The following is a 15,456-nucleotide window of genomic DNA, read 5'->3' on the forward strand; positions in this document are numbered from 1 at the left end:
TTCTGGATAGTTCTCCAAAGATATACAAATGCCAATACACTCATGAAAAGATGCTCAACACTGTCAATCATTGGATCACAGTAAGATACCACTTCACACCCATTAGGATGGCTATAATGAAAAGGAAGGTAACAAGTATTGGAAAGGATGCACAGAAATCAGAACCCTCATACATTAGCAGTAGGAATGTAAAATGGTGCAGCCACTTTTTAAAAACAGTCTGGCAGCTCCTTAAAATACTAATTAGAGTTACCACATGGCCCACCAATTCCACTCCTCAGTACACATACAAAAGAAATAAAAACCGATGTCCACAAAACTTTTCACATGAATGTTCATAGCGGCATTATTTATAATAGCCAAAAGGCAGAAAAAAAAACAATATTCAACAACTGATGAATAGATAAACAAAATGTGGTATACCTATATAATGGAATATTATTCAGCAATAAAAGGCCTGAAATACTGATACATACTACAACATGAATGAATCTTGAAAACATTATGCTGACTGAAAGAAGGCAGACACAAAAGGCCATATATTGATTCCATTTATATGAAATGTCCAGAAACAGTGAACCTATAAAGACAGAAAGTTTACTAGTAGTTGCCTAAGGTTTGGTGGGCAGAGGGTGGGAAAATTGGAAGGCAACAGCTAACGGGTACTAGGTTTCTTTTGGGGGTAACAAAAATGTTCTAAAATTGACTGTGGCGATAGTTGCACAGCTCTGTGAACATACTTAAAAACTGCTGAACTATACACACTTTAAGGGGGGAACTGTATGATATGTCAATTATATCTCAATAAAGCAGTTATTTAAAAATTTTTCCTGAAACATAGCAGGCATACAACAAATGAGAGAATGAATAAATGAAAGACTGAATGAATGGAAACATATATCAAATAGAAAAGGATACAGATTTAGAGACAGAAGTGGTTTGAATCTCAATTTTTCCATTTACTAAGTGCTTGATTTCACTGAGCTTTTAGTTTCTTCAACTCTAGCTGGGAATAATAATGAGATAATGCCTATAAAGTGTTCATTCCAGTGTAAGATACTCAAGAAATGGTAGCTATTATGATGAATTATAATCATAAGCACATTTTTTTGGTGATATGTAGAAATGAAGCAAATCATGATAAGGAATTCTACTTTCAAATTACCACCGTGGAATATGATTAAATTTAAGATTAAGTTTTATCTGGAGAGAACGATCAGGAACTACCCTTTTTCTATGAGATATAAACATATCCTAAGCCTGGTTCACTGCACAGGAAGAAATTCTGAATTCTTCTCAGCCTTGATAGCTTGTTGAATGAGAATGAATAAATGAAGGAAAGAATGAATGAAAACATACTAAATGTGAATAAGTATAGATTTGGAGACAAAAAGTGGTTTGAATCTCAACTTCACTGGTTACTAAATGCTGGATCTCACTGAAGTTTTATTTTCTTCAGATCTAGTTGAGAATAATGTTGAGACAAAGCCTACAAAATGTTCAGCCCAGTAAGAAAAGTCCTTACTGCTTGTTAGCAACCTAGCAGATTAGAGCTACATTAAAAGGAAAACCAGTGTCAATGATAATAGTAATATTTTAGCTGAGTGGTAGGTTCATTCATGGATGCTCATTTTATTATAACTTTTTATCTATATAATATGTACTCTTCTGCATGTATCAAATATGCATACTTTTAAAAACAGATCATAAATCAAAACAATAATAAAGCATCTAATGTTTAAGGACTGGATATTTTCACTTCTTAGTCACTTCATGATCTAGCTGGTATACACCATTTTCCCTGGGGACACCACAGCTATTTTCATTGCAGTAGAATTTCCCTTCCACATGTAGGGAACTCAAAGCCCCAGTCTCAGCTGATCCTTCTGCTAGGGCAGAAACCTATAAAGTCAACACGGACCATTCAGTTTGAGCTCTTTCTTCTGAATTAACCTGCATTAGGTTAACACATTTGGTACATCTTTAAAATTGAGTGATTTTTAGAAGAACAGCAGCTCCCTTCTCACCTAGTGGCAGTGACAGCATTCAGCCAAACACACACAAGGACACTGCACACTCTGGCACCACCACTACCCAGGATGGTGAGGGTTCTCATGATCAGGCTCATGAGTAGCCACTCTTCTCAGCATTTATCTGGTGGCTCTTTACCATTCAGTAAAACGTGTATTCCTAGATTCCACAGTGCCTGATATTCTATAAACAGAGACTCATACTTTTTGTTTAAGGCTTTATTCTCTGTTGAAAAATGTACACTTTTGGGAGAAGTAGCAGATTGTGCTTTAACAATCATTTACACTGCAGTGTGATTGAATTTATCAGTAGAAACTCAGTAACTGTACATTTTCTTTCCTCTCTGAATAAAGAGATTTAGAGGCAAGAGGGAAGCAGAAAGTGTTTGTGGTGAAGAACTGTAGACAACCTAATGATTCTACCTAGAGCCCAACTTGACTATTTCTCATGCTGTCAGTTTCCAGCTAGACAAGCCAACAAAGCTTCCAGAAATGAGTCAAGATTAACGAAGAGATTTGGAGTGTCAGCACAACCCTCAATGCACCCCAGACTTCAATAGAAATTCCCAAAGTTCAAACCTAGAAACAGGGTCCATACCTAGGAAGAACAAGGGAACAAAATATATGATTATAATTTAACCACTTAGGTCACAGGTCAGACATGGGAACAAGTCAGATTCATGGGCAAAAACTTCTGGGTATTACAAATGGAAACAAATAATCAGCTACATGGAACACAGAGAATATGACAGGAGATTTCTGACAAATGTACACATGTGTTGTGACAAAGCTGAGTCAGGAAACTTCTTAACCAAATTAAAACTAAAACCACTGAGGAAAAGAATATTTATGATTTGCAATGGTCCTTTCAATAGAAGAAAAACAGTTACAGCATGTAATTGGGGTAAAGGAAGAACAGATAATATAGCAGGACCTTAGCGAACGTCTCAGTCTATGTCCATTAATTGTTCTTCATTAAAAAAGGAAGTTAGCCAAAGAGGTGAGTTTTCTTCCTAAGAATGCACTTGGGCATGCCTGCAGGCATACACAAAAACACACGTACATAAGTAAGTGTACACACACGCACACACTCGAGCACGCACCAAGCAACCTCTTCCAAACGAAACTTGGGTTGCAGAAAGGTAAGGACCCACCTATGGGCCAGGCCGACAGATATCATGAAGGAGAATCCACAGCAGCCCCTCTCTCTGACCCTCAGGGCATTTTCCCTGAATTAAAAGCTGCAAAGGTCACTGACCTCATCACCTCAGGTTCCACAAGCAACTGCAGAGGGTTTAGCCAAGACTGTCAGCCAGTTCAATGGAATTTATTAAGGGTTTCAGGGACCAAACGAATTAAATAAGTCTTAACCAAATCAGGTATTATCAAATGTGAAATGAACACCAGAAATAAAATTAGCTGAACTGCTAACTTAAATTTGAGAAACTGGTCTAAATTCAATGTCATGCTCCCACTTTAAAGATAGAAACTCTGTGTTCAGAATTGTCAATAGCCTCAACATAGTTTTAGTTATTTGCTATACCCTCTAGTCCCTAAAGAAGGAAAATTATAATTATACCACAATGGCTTACTCCATCCTACACCTAAAATATAAGGACCCAATTAATTAGTCATGTCACACTTATTTTAAAGTTCTAATCAATATAAATATATGTTAACTCTATTCACTACTGTTTTCTGTGGTATTTAAGAATCAGAATTAGAATATTAAAAAGCGTGAAAGGTAATACCTCAGGAGTTCCTAAGAGACTGAGCTGACAAAAATACAACCTCTTTTCTATACTCAAAACCAGTTAGATTATGCAATGATATTTAAAAAAATCATTCCATATGTTCACTGAGAAAATCCACTAAGAATCCCCTGAGTTCAGGCGGAATGTCACTCAGATATTGTATCTAGTGTGCAAAGAGGTTAAAGGAACATACTTGCCATGAGCAATTGCCAGTATTAATACTTACACAGCCTCCAGCAAGGATTTCTCCTAAAATTGGAATGGAGCCATCTCTTCTGGTAAATTTATCCCGGACAAAATCATTAACCTAATTAGAAAGACAACATCAGTTAACCAGAATTCCCAACCAGTTCCTTTAGTGGTATGTTACTGGTTTTCTAAGTCAGCAAAATATCTGTCTCATATATAATTAAAAATTATCAAATATCTACATATAAATTTAAAATTTTACAAATGCTTTGATAGTGGGCTAGTCTTGGTAGCAACAGTTTTAATTTTTGGCTTACTGATAATCTAAACAAATGATATAAATTCAATGAGAGAGAAACTTACAGTCAGTTTAATGGCCTTTTCTGGAGCAACTCCTATAAGTTGTGGTATCAGACCTAGGTAGACAGAAAGAATCGTTAGCAATAAGATATACTAGGCATGACTACATAAGCCTAACAAGGAACGGTTTTCCCCACATTATTTACCCATCAAACATTTTAGGGTTTTCATTAAAAAGGGAAAGAAGTGGATTATCCTAAAAGCTATGCAAATATATATAATAGTTATTTATGTCAAATAGAATGGTATGCTTTCTTGAGGCTATAAATCCTTCTCTTAAGCATGCTTCCTTTAAAGCCCAGTTATCTAACACCTCCCCAAAACTGTGAGGAAGGAATGTTCTGAATACTCTTAGAACACTGCCAACAACAACGAAACCAAATTCTCTCCCTTTACAACCAACAACATAGTAACATCCATGGACACTTTAGAGAAGCCAATGTTGTATGCTCAGGAGAGCTCTGCAAAGCATCCTGTTAAGCAGACCCAGATTTTGCCACAAATGATGTATTATGTAATAGTACACAGTGGCTTGGTTATTACGGAACACCAACTCCCTTAATTTTCTCTTTAGAAAAACCAAGAACTCAGTACTTATTTATTTAAAAGAAAGCAAAAACTGCAAAGAAAAATGTAGTTTTAGGAACCATTTAATGGGTATCTTCTACAAGCAAAAACAACCCATTGTATTCTTATTTACTAATACATGTCAAACTTAAGACATTTCAAAAGAATTCTCTTGAAACAAAGGAAATCATTATTCTTAGAAAGTTAAATTTCCCAGGCTGGCTGTAAAAGAAAAAAATATATAAACAATTCAACATCTGTAGCTATTCATAGGGCTCAACTTTCTAAAGCACACAGATTATCTAAATCGTTAGCATACATTTTTTGCATACACTTTTTAAAGACACTAACAATAAACATTTTATATCCTTTAAATCACCCAGCCAAGAAGGAGTTACGTATGTGTTTGCATGCTGACTGCTGGTCTTAAGCCTACTTTGAGGATACTGCTGAGTGATTTTCTGTGAGCTGAGAGCCAGCAAATAATTGCACATACAGGCTACTGTCAGTCAAACTGAATTATCAATGACAAACACAAATCTGCACACACCTTTAATGGGTAGCAGACTGATTTAAAAGAATAAATCAGCAGATGGCAGTCTTAACTCTCTAACTCCCATGATTATCAGGCCCTGTTACTTTTAATCTAACTCCCAAAGAACCATGTAAGCGTATGTATTTGTTTTACAACTTGCCTCAATAAAGCTCATGGAATTTTAATAAAGTACTGATTTATGTCATTTTATCATTGTTGCCTATAAAGAAATTTAGGTTAATCTGTCAACAATTTTGTCAGTCATCTGACAAAATAATGGACCAGTACTAAGCAATATATGACAATTTCAACAATCACTATTTATATACAGGACTTCTACAATCTTCTCGCTAGTACAAGAGTCTGTCATTTAAAGGACTGATTTTATCAGCTCACATTCTGAATAAAGCTAATGATCCCTCCATTCCCATCCCAACTTGCTATATTGGACCCATTTAATTAACATATCTCTCCCAAATGAAACCTTCTGTGAGCATCCATCCACTGAATAGGCTGAAGTGTGCAGTATATATCTAGGCTCCTTCTGATAGAGAACATTCTCTTTAAAAGTATACCAAGGAGGAAGAAAGACTGTTATTCAACAAAGAAAGACTGGAGGTGCCAAAGACGAAAACAACCTTAGTGCTACTTAATCCTTAGAGTCCCTATTAAATAAAATCAAGATATGCAGGGCTTAGTACAGTTTAAAACATGCATTCACATGCACAGATCTGCATTCTAAACAATGCATACCTCTTCCCATGGAGTAAATGTCATACAGCTAGAATTTAGAGAGACTAGCATTCTGAATATTTGATCAAAATTCATTACATTCCTTCTCAGGAGCAAGGTATTTGAACCTAGTTTGAATCCAGAACTAGGAATTCTTTTGTTCTATATATAGAAAAAAATGAAGATCCTCATGACCCTCTCCTTCAAGTGTATCAGAACTACATTTTCACTTGAGTATCTGCACATAATGCTAATCAGAGGTATTTTTCCCTCTATCCATGAGCATAAAGCTTTGTTCAGGCCCAGTCTTTCTTTCCAAGGAAGAGGTTCTAAGCCAAACAGTTCAACAGAGCTTAGAATAAGCTCAGGATTAATGAGGCTGTGTGTGCAAACAAACAAGTACAGTAAATTACATAAATGCCCTGGACCTGAGCATGTAGAGAGTATTTTTCAAAGAATTCCAAGCGGCGCCCAAAGGGATTAAAAAATTAATCTCCCTCCCAAAGGACACCCTAAATTATAATGTAAAAACATGTACATGAAAGTCTCCCTCTCCAAAGAGAACAAGTTCCTACAAAGCTGACGAGGGTGGGGAGAACTCTGCACAAGGTTCCTGCCTCTGATGCCGACAGCACTGTGCTCCACCTAGAGTTGGCGGCAACATTCCTTGCAAAAGAAAATCTCTCTGCTTTCACTCAGTGCCTCTCAGGTAAGTAAGGGGAGAAAAGGAGCAAGAGTGAGAGACTTGGAGCAAAACGGTTTTTTCTTTTCTTTTTTTCTTAAACTTTAGATGACTCACTGGAAAAGACTTATGAATGGTCTCCTTGGAAGAGACAAAAACATTTGATATTTCTGTTGAAACAAGTGGATGGAGGGTAAACTCACCTTCAAGTGGCAGCCTGGCTTCTATTTCGCAGAAAAGAGGTGTATTTTTCCTCTCTAATCATTAGAGAAAAGAAGCTCTTTTATTTCTTAGCTGTCATCCTTGTATTCCACCTGCGGACATCTGTCTTAGTTTGTAAGCGCACAGTGACCAAAGACCCATGTTGAGACAAATGCAGGCTTTGGATTGCAGGAAGAAGAAATAAAGAGCTTCTCTGCAGACTAATATTGCTAGTTACCAGTAAGATTGTAAAAAAGGAAACAAGCAATGAGAAAATAAAAAGAGAGAAAACAGCCCTCGTCTGACTGGACAGGCTACACGCTGATTTTCATAAGGCATGAGATCCTACCTGGTGCTGGTGAGATAAAATCACTCACTTCAGCGGCTGAGCTTTGCTTACTCACCCCGGTAGAGCCCAAAGAAGCCCTCATAACGCAAGACTTTCTTGAAACAGTCAAAGCTGTTTTTGTACATCAGCTCCCCGACAACGGAGCCAGTGCCACGCTGGTTTTGCATGCGGGTCTTCACCAGATCTATAGGATATACAGCGGTGGCTCCCACAGCTACAAATAAAACAATTTTTAGGCTTAAAGGAGAGCACAACCAAATGCAGAATCTATAAGCACAACAAACCTCATCTCAAAGGACTAGAAAATAGAACACAGTGTCTATTCTCACAAAACAAACTGCATGTAATTTTTCCCTCTCTGATACACAGCTGAAGGATCACAGACTAGCAACCATTGGGATCCATAAAACAGCTACTTCAGAGAACAGCAGTGGATTTTCAAGTTATCACCAACATTAGATAATCAACACTAAATTGTCTATAACAACATTAAACTATTATATATAACATATTTCTTTATATTTTCCATTAAATACCTACATACTATACCAGTTACCTCTTAAAATAACTATGTATGTACATATAGGTGGCTGTAATTTTAAAATCTAGTTTGCTACAGCATTTTGGTAAATTAACCTTAGTTACAACCATAATATTGGAACCAGATCTCAATAAGACCCTCCTCTGCCTCATCTATGTGGAGAATTCAATTGAAAAAAAAAAAGTCACACTTTAGAATTTCTCAGGGACTAAAAAATTTATCACATGAATTAGAGTATTATATTTTTCAACTGTTGAAAACCAAGACATGCCATTCAACTTCTAAAACTGTGACTGAAAAGAAAAATAGTTGTTTCATTAGTTCAGGCTTGTTTTGAAAAATCGTATGTATTTTAATCACACCTGCTAGATTCTTCTCAACAAAGCAACTTCAGGTTTTACACATCTTCTACAGAGTGAAGCAAAACAAAAAACTCTCTTAAATTTCCCCCAGGAGCAGGGAAGGGACGTTCATTTTAGCAAATAACCTACAAGTCTAGCTATTCTTCAATCATTAAAAGACAAGAGGGAAAAAAATACAAACAGAAAAGCAAAAGCCAATCACTTGCGAGATTGTTTTATTTCATAAGGTTCTGAGATTTGTACCCTAAATCTTGATTTTCTACCAGCCCTCACCCCTAGCACCATAAATAAACACAATCTTATTCTTCATTTCTTCGTACTGGCTTTAACCAGTATAATTAAGGTGAGTGCAGTACTGCATCCAAGACTTTCACATTATTACAGAGGTTTTGTCCTGAAGACAGACTGGAGCCAGAGGGGCCATGGCTGTGCTATGACAAGTCCTCTGATCATAGGTAAAAATAAAGAACACTTCAGAAAGCCCTGCAGTCGTGACCCTTGGGAACAATGAACTGCACCTTTGCTGATCTGTCCCGGTCTAGTGCGATAGTATTACATGAACACAAGCTTGAAACAGCACACAGATATGTCACTCACCTCCAGCAACTGAGCCCAGAGTGAATCTGTAAGCAGACTCGGCAATCTGGAGCCAGATAGGCCTGCCTAAACCGTAAGATTGCTGTGGGGAAGAAGAAAACATGTAAAACATTTTGGAGAAGCATATAAATAATGAAAAAGCTACAATTTGGCTATTTTAAGATTTTGAAATAGATACTTCTATTATCTGCATTTTAAAATCACATCTGGCCAGACACATTAGCTTTCTCCGCTCTCTTTTTCACAAGCCTAGTAATGGCCAATTTATCTGCTACTATTGGGGATAAACTATCATTCTTCAGAAGTGAATCTTTCAGGTAAGTAAACATCTCAGGTATAAAATCTTTTCCCCCTTCCTTAACCAACTTAAAATTTTAAAATCTTTCTAAAATGTACAAAAACTATCCTGATTCCTGAATCAGAGAATATTGACCATAATCTACCATCTCTAGTGACTGAAGATCAACGTATTCATACGTCCATAGTTACTGCATCAAGATCTAATGCAGCGGCTTGTGTTCTCTTCCCATGCCTGACAGCTATTACTTCTTTTACCAACAGCCTCCTAGTTTGATTTTGCTGCTTCTCATCTATCAGGATTGGAAAAATCACACAACTAGAACTGTTCAGATTACATGCAAAGCAAGGTCAAGGACTGCTCTTTTGCACTAAAGTGAAAAACTTTTATAGCTGCTGTTTCTAGGGTTCAGGGCCTTTGACCCCTTGTTTCTGGCTTTGAAGCTCAATCACTGAGGTTATCACTAGATAAGTATTTCTCACCTAATGCTATTGAGCATTTGCTCTCTGAGACCTACGTATTTCTCAACACTGCCTAGGCAAAGAAAACACCTGAGGGACCTAAAAAAATATATTCCCGAGGCCTGGGGCTTGTAAAATTTTTTAAAGGCTTCCAATTGTTCTGCTATGTAGTTAAATTGAGAATCACTGTCTTAAGCCACATTTATAGTTCTAACATAAAATCTATGTTGATAATAAAGCAAAGGGGAAAATCCTATTGTGCTTCAGAATGTTTTTTCATAGCAATGCCACAGCATAAAGGACTTGAAATAATTTGCCTATATTAGTGTGTCAGTATTGTTACTTAATATTTTCATTATGAAAATAGCAGATACATGTATAAACAGTCTGAAATGAAGGAATAAGATATTGCTTTATCTAAGACAACTTGAAAAATATTAACTATTTACTCACTAGAATAATTTAATGGAGAGAGACTCCCTGTCTAAAGGAAAGAAAAAAGTAAGCTCGTCTACTGTGATTTGCTTTCATTTGTACAATCTCTTCAAAGCTCAATTAACCAAACTAAATATGGCCAAGCAAAAGATTTACAATTTTGGAAGCAGCCTATAGAAAGGTTTCATCTGTCTTCTTTGAACACCGTTACTTCAAATAAAATCATTACATTTCATAAGTGTAAACTATCTCCATATAACAATTTTATTATAATCCAATTAGGTGAAAGCATATATCTATTAAATCCAAAACTAAATTTAATACATGGAAGAAACCATCAATAAAAAGGTAAAAAATTGCACATAGAACATAATCATGATTTTGTAGGGAATACATCTTTTCCTAGCAAGTTAGCCCAAGCAACTGCATGGCCATCATTATGTTTGATTTATAGAGTGTAACCAAAGTGAATAATTAATAATTAAAGATTGACATTTTTTATTTGAAATTTAACAAGGGAAAGAGTAAACTATTTTAACAAAACTTTGAGTATAGGCCTAATTTTGATTGACTCACACAGAATGGCAAAAGATATGCCACCCAAAAAGATAATCATGTTTTGTTCTGTTTATTACTGTAACAATAATACTAATTTTAGACTGTTCAGAGATTTTTTTGTCCCCTAAACCAAGCACTCAAGACCTGTGCCTAATGCAATCCTCAGGGGTTCAATGTTTTTCAATATTCTGTAAATAAGTTCCCTTGTGAGACTCTGAAATTCGTCTTTCTCAGTCACTAAACTGGGTGAAAATAAATCTCATTCTCAAAGATTATTAATTATTTTCAACCACGATTCCTTTCAAAAGAACATAGTGAATTAAAACTCACTGAATAAAAAGGGCTATGATCCCAAGTTAAGAATCAAGTAGGGGGGAAGGGCAAAATAGGGGTATGGGATTAAGAAACACAAAAACTACTATGTATAAAATAAATAAGCAACAAGGATATATTGAACAGCACAGGGAAATATAGCCATTATTTTATAATAATTTTAAATGAAGTATAATCTACAAAAATATTGAGTCACTAAGTTGTATATCTGAAATTAATGTAATATTGTAAATCAACTATACCTCAATTTAAAAAAAAAGAATCAAGTAACCATTAATTCCTTCATTCATATAAAAGGTTTCTCCTATGTTCAATCATATATATTTTCTTTATATGCTCTTCCTTTAAAGAATGTTCATAAGCCCTACAAAATCCTATGAAAACTGTAGGATTATACTGTGCTTTAATTCTTAGCTAAAAACACCTCTTACTATAAACACCCAAATGCCTTTTGAAAGAAATATCACCTCTGTCCTTATTAAAAGCATGTATTTTTTCAAAAACATATGATATGGTTACTAAGGGGTTTTTTTAGGCTTAGCTATCACTATAACTTACGGTTCACTTGTATTCAGGTATGTAAATTAACGTAATTAATGCTATGGATTTCACTTCATGAATATTCATAAACAGAATGCTACCGTAGCTGTCATCCCTATTAATGACTGTGTATTGAATTTTTTAGCATTTATGCTGAAAGGAAATTTCAGCACTAAGAAGATCACCTACCGTGAGCAAATAGGCCAAAGGAAAAGGCACTCTTTTCTTCAAGGTTATGATTATGATCATGAAGATGATATTTAACAAGATTAATTAAGTGTTTTTCAAAGCAAAATAAGAGTTGAGAATCTTCAATGATTTTTAACCTACTACTTACTCCCTAAGCATATGTATATGATAGGAAATGAAGAAATGGCTTGAGATCTCATTTGGAGAGGATAAAGTTTTTCTGCTTTGTTGTTAAAGGTACCTCATTCTATAAATGAGAATTAGATAAGGCAAGATCATGTCAGTTAACAAGTCAAGCACCCCACCCAAACCAAGCGAAAGACAACTGTCTCTTCCAAATGGCACAGTACTGATGGACAGAAGAAAAGGAAGGAAAAGCTGAAGTCTTTTACACTGAGCATGGGTGGGGAGAGTGGGGGGCAGAGACTAGACTTTATACCAACTAAAATGTATAATTAGGGAAAATAAAATAAGATTAGGGAAAATAAAATTCTTTTGTCTACAAATCACATCTATAAATTTAATATATCTGAATTTGAATTCAATACTCTTGACCTCACAAAACAAGATTAAAACCCAATTAAAAAATTGTGAGTCTAGAGATGTGGGTAAAGAAAAGGAAATACCTATGTGTATATATATTTCTCTCTAATGCTAAACAATGTATACTTTTTTTCTCATAAGAGGGGAGGTTAAATTGTGTAAAAGGCTGTAATAAGCTTTTAAATCTACTATTTTAAATGAGGTAAATGGCTAATAAATACATAAATAAAATCAATACATATACCCAATTTCCTCCTTTTTGAGAATAGATTTCCATTTATGGTAAAACTACCGCAGGTGACAGAAGTAAAAAGTTCCAAAAAAAGGAACTAGAAAGTGGGTTGTAATGCTTTCTCTTTACTCTGGAATGCAAAGTTCAAAGAAGGTCCATTAGAATGCAAAATACACAAAAGAGACAAACTCCTATGTCAAAGAAATGCTATACATGAAATAGAAAAATCATTCTAATAATGTTCTGACAGAACCCAAGCCAGCTTATATTCCAAAAGTCCTCTGTAAAAGTAGTCCAGAGTTTGAATATAATTTCCCATAGAAACAAAACTTTTTTTCAAAAGTATGTATATGCCTAAGCAAGTTCATCATAGATAATTTAACCCATGTGGTTGAAAAAGTAATTATGTGACACACAACAAGGAAAAAAAAGTTGTCTACCCATCTTCACACTGGGCTAAAATTGGTCTTTAACCTCCAAAGTGCTTAATGCTCCAAAAATGTCACATCCATTTCTCTCTGCAACTCACCTCCTTCTATTTAGCTCACTTTACCCAAATGAAAACTTCCATTTTTCTCACTGGTCATCTCCGTACCACAACATATTCACCCATTCTACTACTGATATACACTGGAATATTTTCCAGTTTTTTGCTATTGCAAATAATGCTGCTATATACATTGTCGCATGTGTCTTTTAATCAACATACGTACTCATTTCTGCTAGGGACTACACCCAGGAGAGGAACTGTCAGGTCACAGGCTAAGTGTCTCTTCAATTGCAGCTGATACTCCCAAATAGTTTCCAAAGTTGTGACGCCAGCAGTTGATGACATTCCTCCACCTCCTAAACAACACTTGCCACTGTCAGAGTATAAATTCGGCCAATCTCGACAGTATAAAATAACATCTAATTGTTGTTTTAACATGTATTTTTTTATTTACTTATGACATTGAACTAACTTTCCTGCCTTCCTTCCTCCATCTGGATATCCTCTATCTTTCCCTTTTGTGTAGCCTATCTTTTCATCCTTTCAGTGATATGCTTTAATGAAAAAAGTTTCTTAAGTTGAATTAAGTTCAACTTTTTAATCTTTTTCTTTATGGTAAGTATTTTGCAGCCTGTTTGTGAAATCTCTGCTCACCTCTTGATCATTGAATATAAACTCCTATGTTATCTTCTCTAAGTTTTCACCTTTCAAGTTTAGAATATTTCAGCTGCAATACATTTTTGTATATGGTGTGGGGTGGGGATTTTTTTCTTTATGAATATTCATCAATTAAATTTAAAAAATGTAGAATTTCAGGAAGCACAAAAAATTTAAAAAGTAAAATATTTTGGGAAGCAAGGTAAAAAATATTAAAAATGTAATTCTTTCTCACTTCTCAACCCCTTTCAGCTAAGGAAAATAGATGAGGGTGGATGAAGGAGTTGTGTCATAAATATATTTGAGTCCAACTTGGGTGTTTGCTCAGATAGACTTCTCTTATTGTATGCTTAGTAGGCACCAGACCTAATGTATGTGCATTATCTCATGTAATTCTCACAATAACCCTGTAAGATGGATACTACTATCTCTGTGTAATAAATGAGGGAACTGCTACATAGAGATGTTACATAATCAGCGCCCAACCTCTTAAACTCTGCCTCTCATAGCTTCTCTTCTATTTCTAAACTCACAGATTCTCCATCATGCACATCTGTTTTCAATAAGAACTTTCAGATAAACAACAAGTTCATACTGTATAGCACAGGGAGCTATATTCAATATCTTGTAGTAACTTATGATGAAAAAGAATATGAAAATGAATATATGTATGTTCATGTATGACTGGAGCATTGTGCCACACACCAGAAATTGTCACAACATTGTAAAGTGACTACATTTCAATAAAAAAATTAATTTTTTTTAAAAAATAAGAGCTTTCATACATTGCAATAACAAAAAAAATGCCATTCTTCCTATTTTTAATCTGTTTCAAGTAGATTCCTATAGGGGAACACTGTTCATACAAAATGTAAATAATCTATGCATTCTTAGTTTGGTATAATTATAAATTATAAATTACTAGGAAAAATTGTAAGAGAATCAACAATGTCTTCTGGAAGTGGAAATAGTTATGATTAGCATGACTCATTCTACAGTTTAGAGAATTTTAAAAAATGAGTCATTAAAAATGTAGTCTATACAGCTGCCTTAGAATGCCTCGTAAGTCTAAAATATGTTAATTGAAAAAGGCTTTTACTAGACTGAAAACTGCAGAAAGTTTACTACTTTGTTTGCTATAGGAACTTAGGAATATTTTTATATTATTCTACTTTGGTCCTAGCCTGTATTCCTTACAAAGCTTTTAATGCTACAAGGAAAAAGGGAGATACATTAAGAATTCTGAAAATTGTAACAAAAAAAACCAACTATTGATTCATATCATTTTTACAGAATGCAGGAATTTGAAAGACTCTTGGAAATATATGAAGGTACTAATTTTACCAAAGGAGAAACTAAGGCCCACAGAAACTTGTACCAGATCCCAAGGACAGAGAAGGTCAGATTTTACAATGGATATAACTAGGGATATTAATTTGAATCCCTTTTAAATAATCCCTCATAAATCTGTTTCTATGAATTCTAAAAATTATTTATGACTCTGAGTTTTACTTTCTCAGGTGCTGCTTTTACAATAATTTACAGAAAAAAAGATAAAAAATCTTCATTTTTATTTCTCTATTCTTAACCCTCAGCAATAAGACCACTCAATCTAGATAATATGTGAAAGGAAAATTAAACAATACAGGTTCTGAGGGTTCTCCTTTGGGACCAATGCAAGAACACCGAGGATCTCTGCTCTCTGGAGACTGCAGATCCCTGTGCCATCGTACTGGTTCGGGAAAAGGCAGCGAAGGCACTCTACCACCACTCTGGATGCCAATCAGAAACCCAAGGAAAAGAGGAGAGGAAAAGGGAGAA

The 15,456-nt window shown here is 35.1% G+C and overlaps 1 protein-coding gene across 5 annotated transcripts in view; it reads right to left on the reverse strand.

Moving 5' to 3' along the window:
- Positions 1-15,456, reverse strand: part of SLC25A12 (solute carrier family 25 member 12) — a 98,123-nt gene that overhangs the window by 16,021 nt on the left and 66,646 nt on the right. For all 5 annotated transcript variants that reach the window (XM_072961158.1, XM_072961156.1, XM_072961157.1 and 2 more), the window contains 4 exons: positions 8,900-8,981; positions 7,455-7,613; positions 4,337-4,389; positions 4,011-4,091 (listed from right to left, as the gene is read on the reverse strand). In XM_072961158.1, the coding sequence (XP_072817259.1) occupies positions 4,011-4,091; positions 4,337-4,389; positions 7,455-7,613; positions 8,900-8,981 (375 nt within the window). The remainder of the gene's footprint in view (positions 1-4,010; positions 4,092-4,336; positions 4,390-7,454; positions 7,614-8,899; positions 8,982-15,456) is intronic.

The sequence above is a fragment of the Vicugna pacos genome, chromosome 5 (assembly GCF_048564905.1).
Source record: "Vicugna pacos chromosome 5, VicPac4, whole genome shotgun sequence".
Lineage (NCBI taxonomy): Eukaryota > Metazoa > Chordata > Mammalia > Artiodactyla > Camelidae > Vicugna > Vicugna pacos.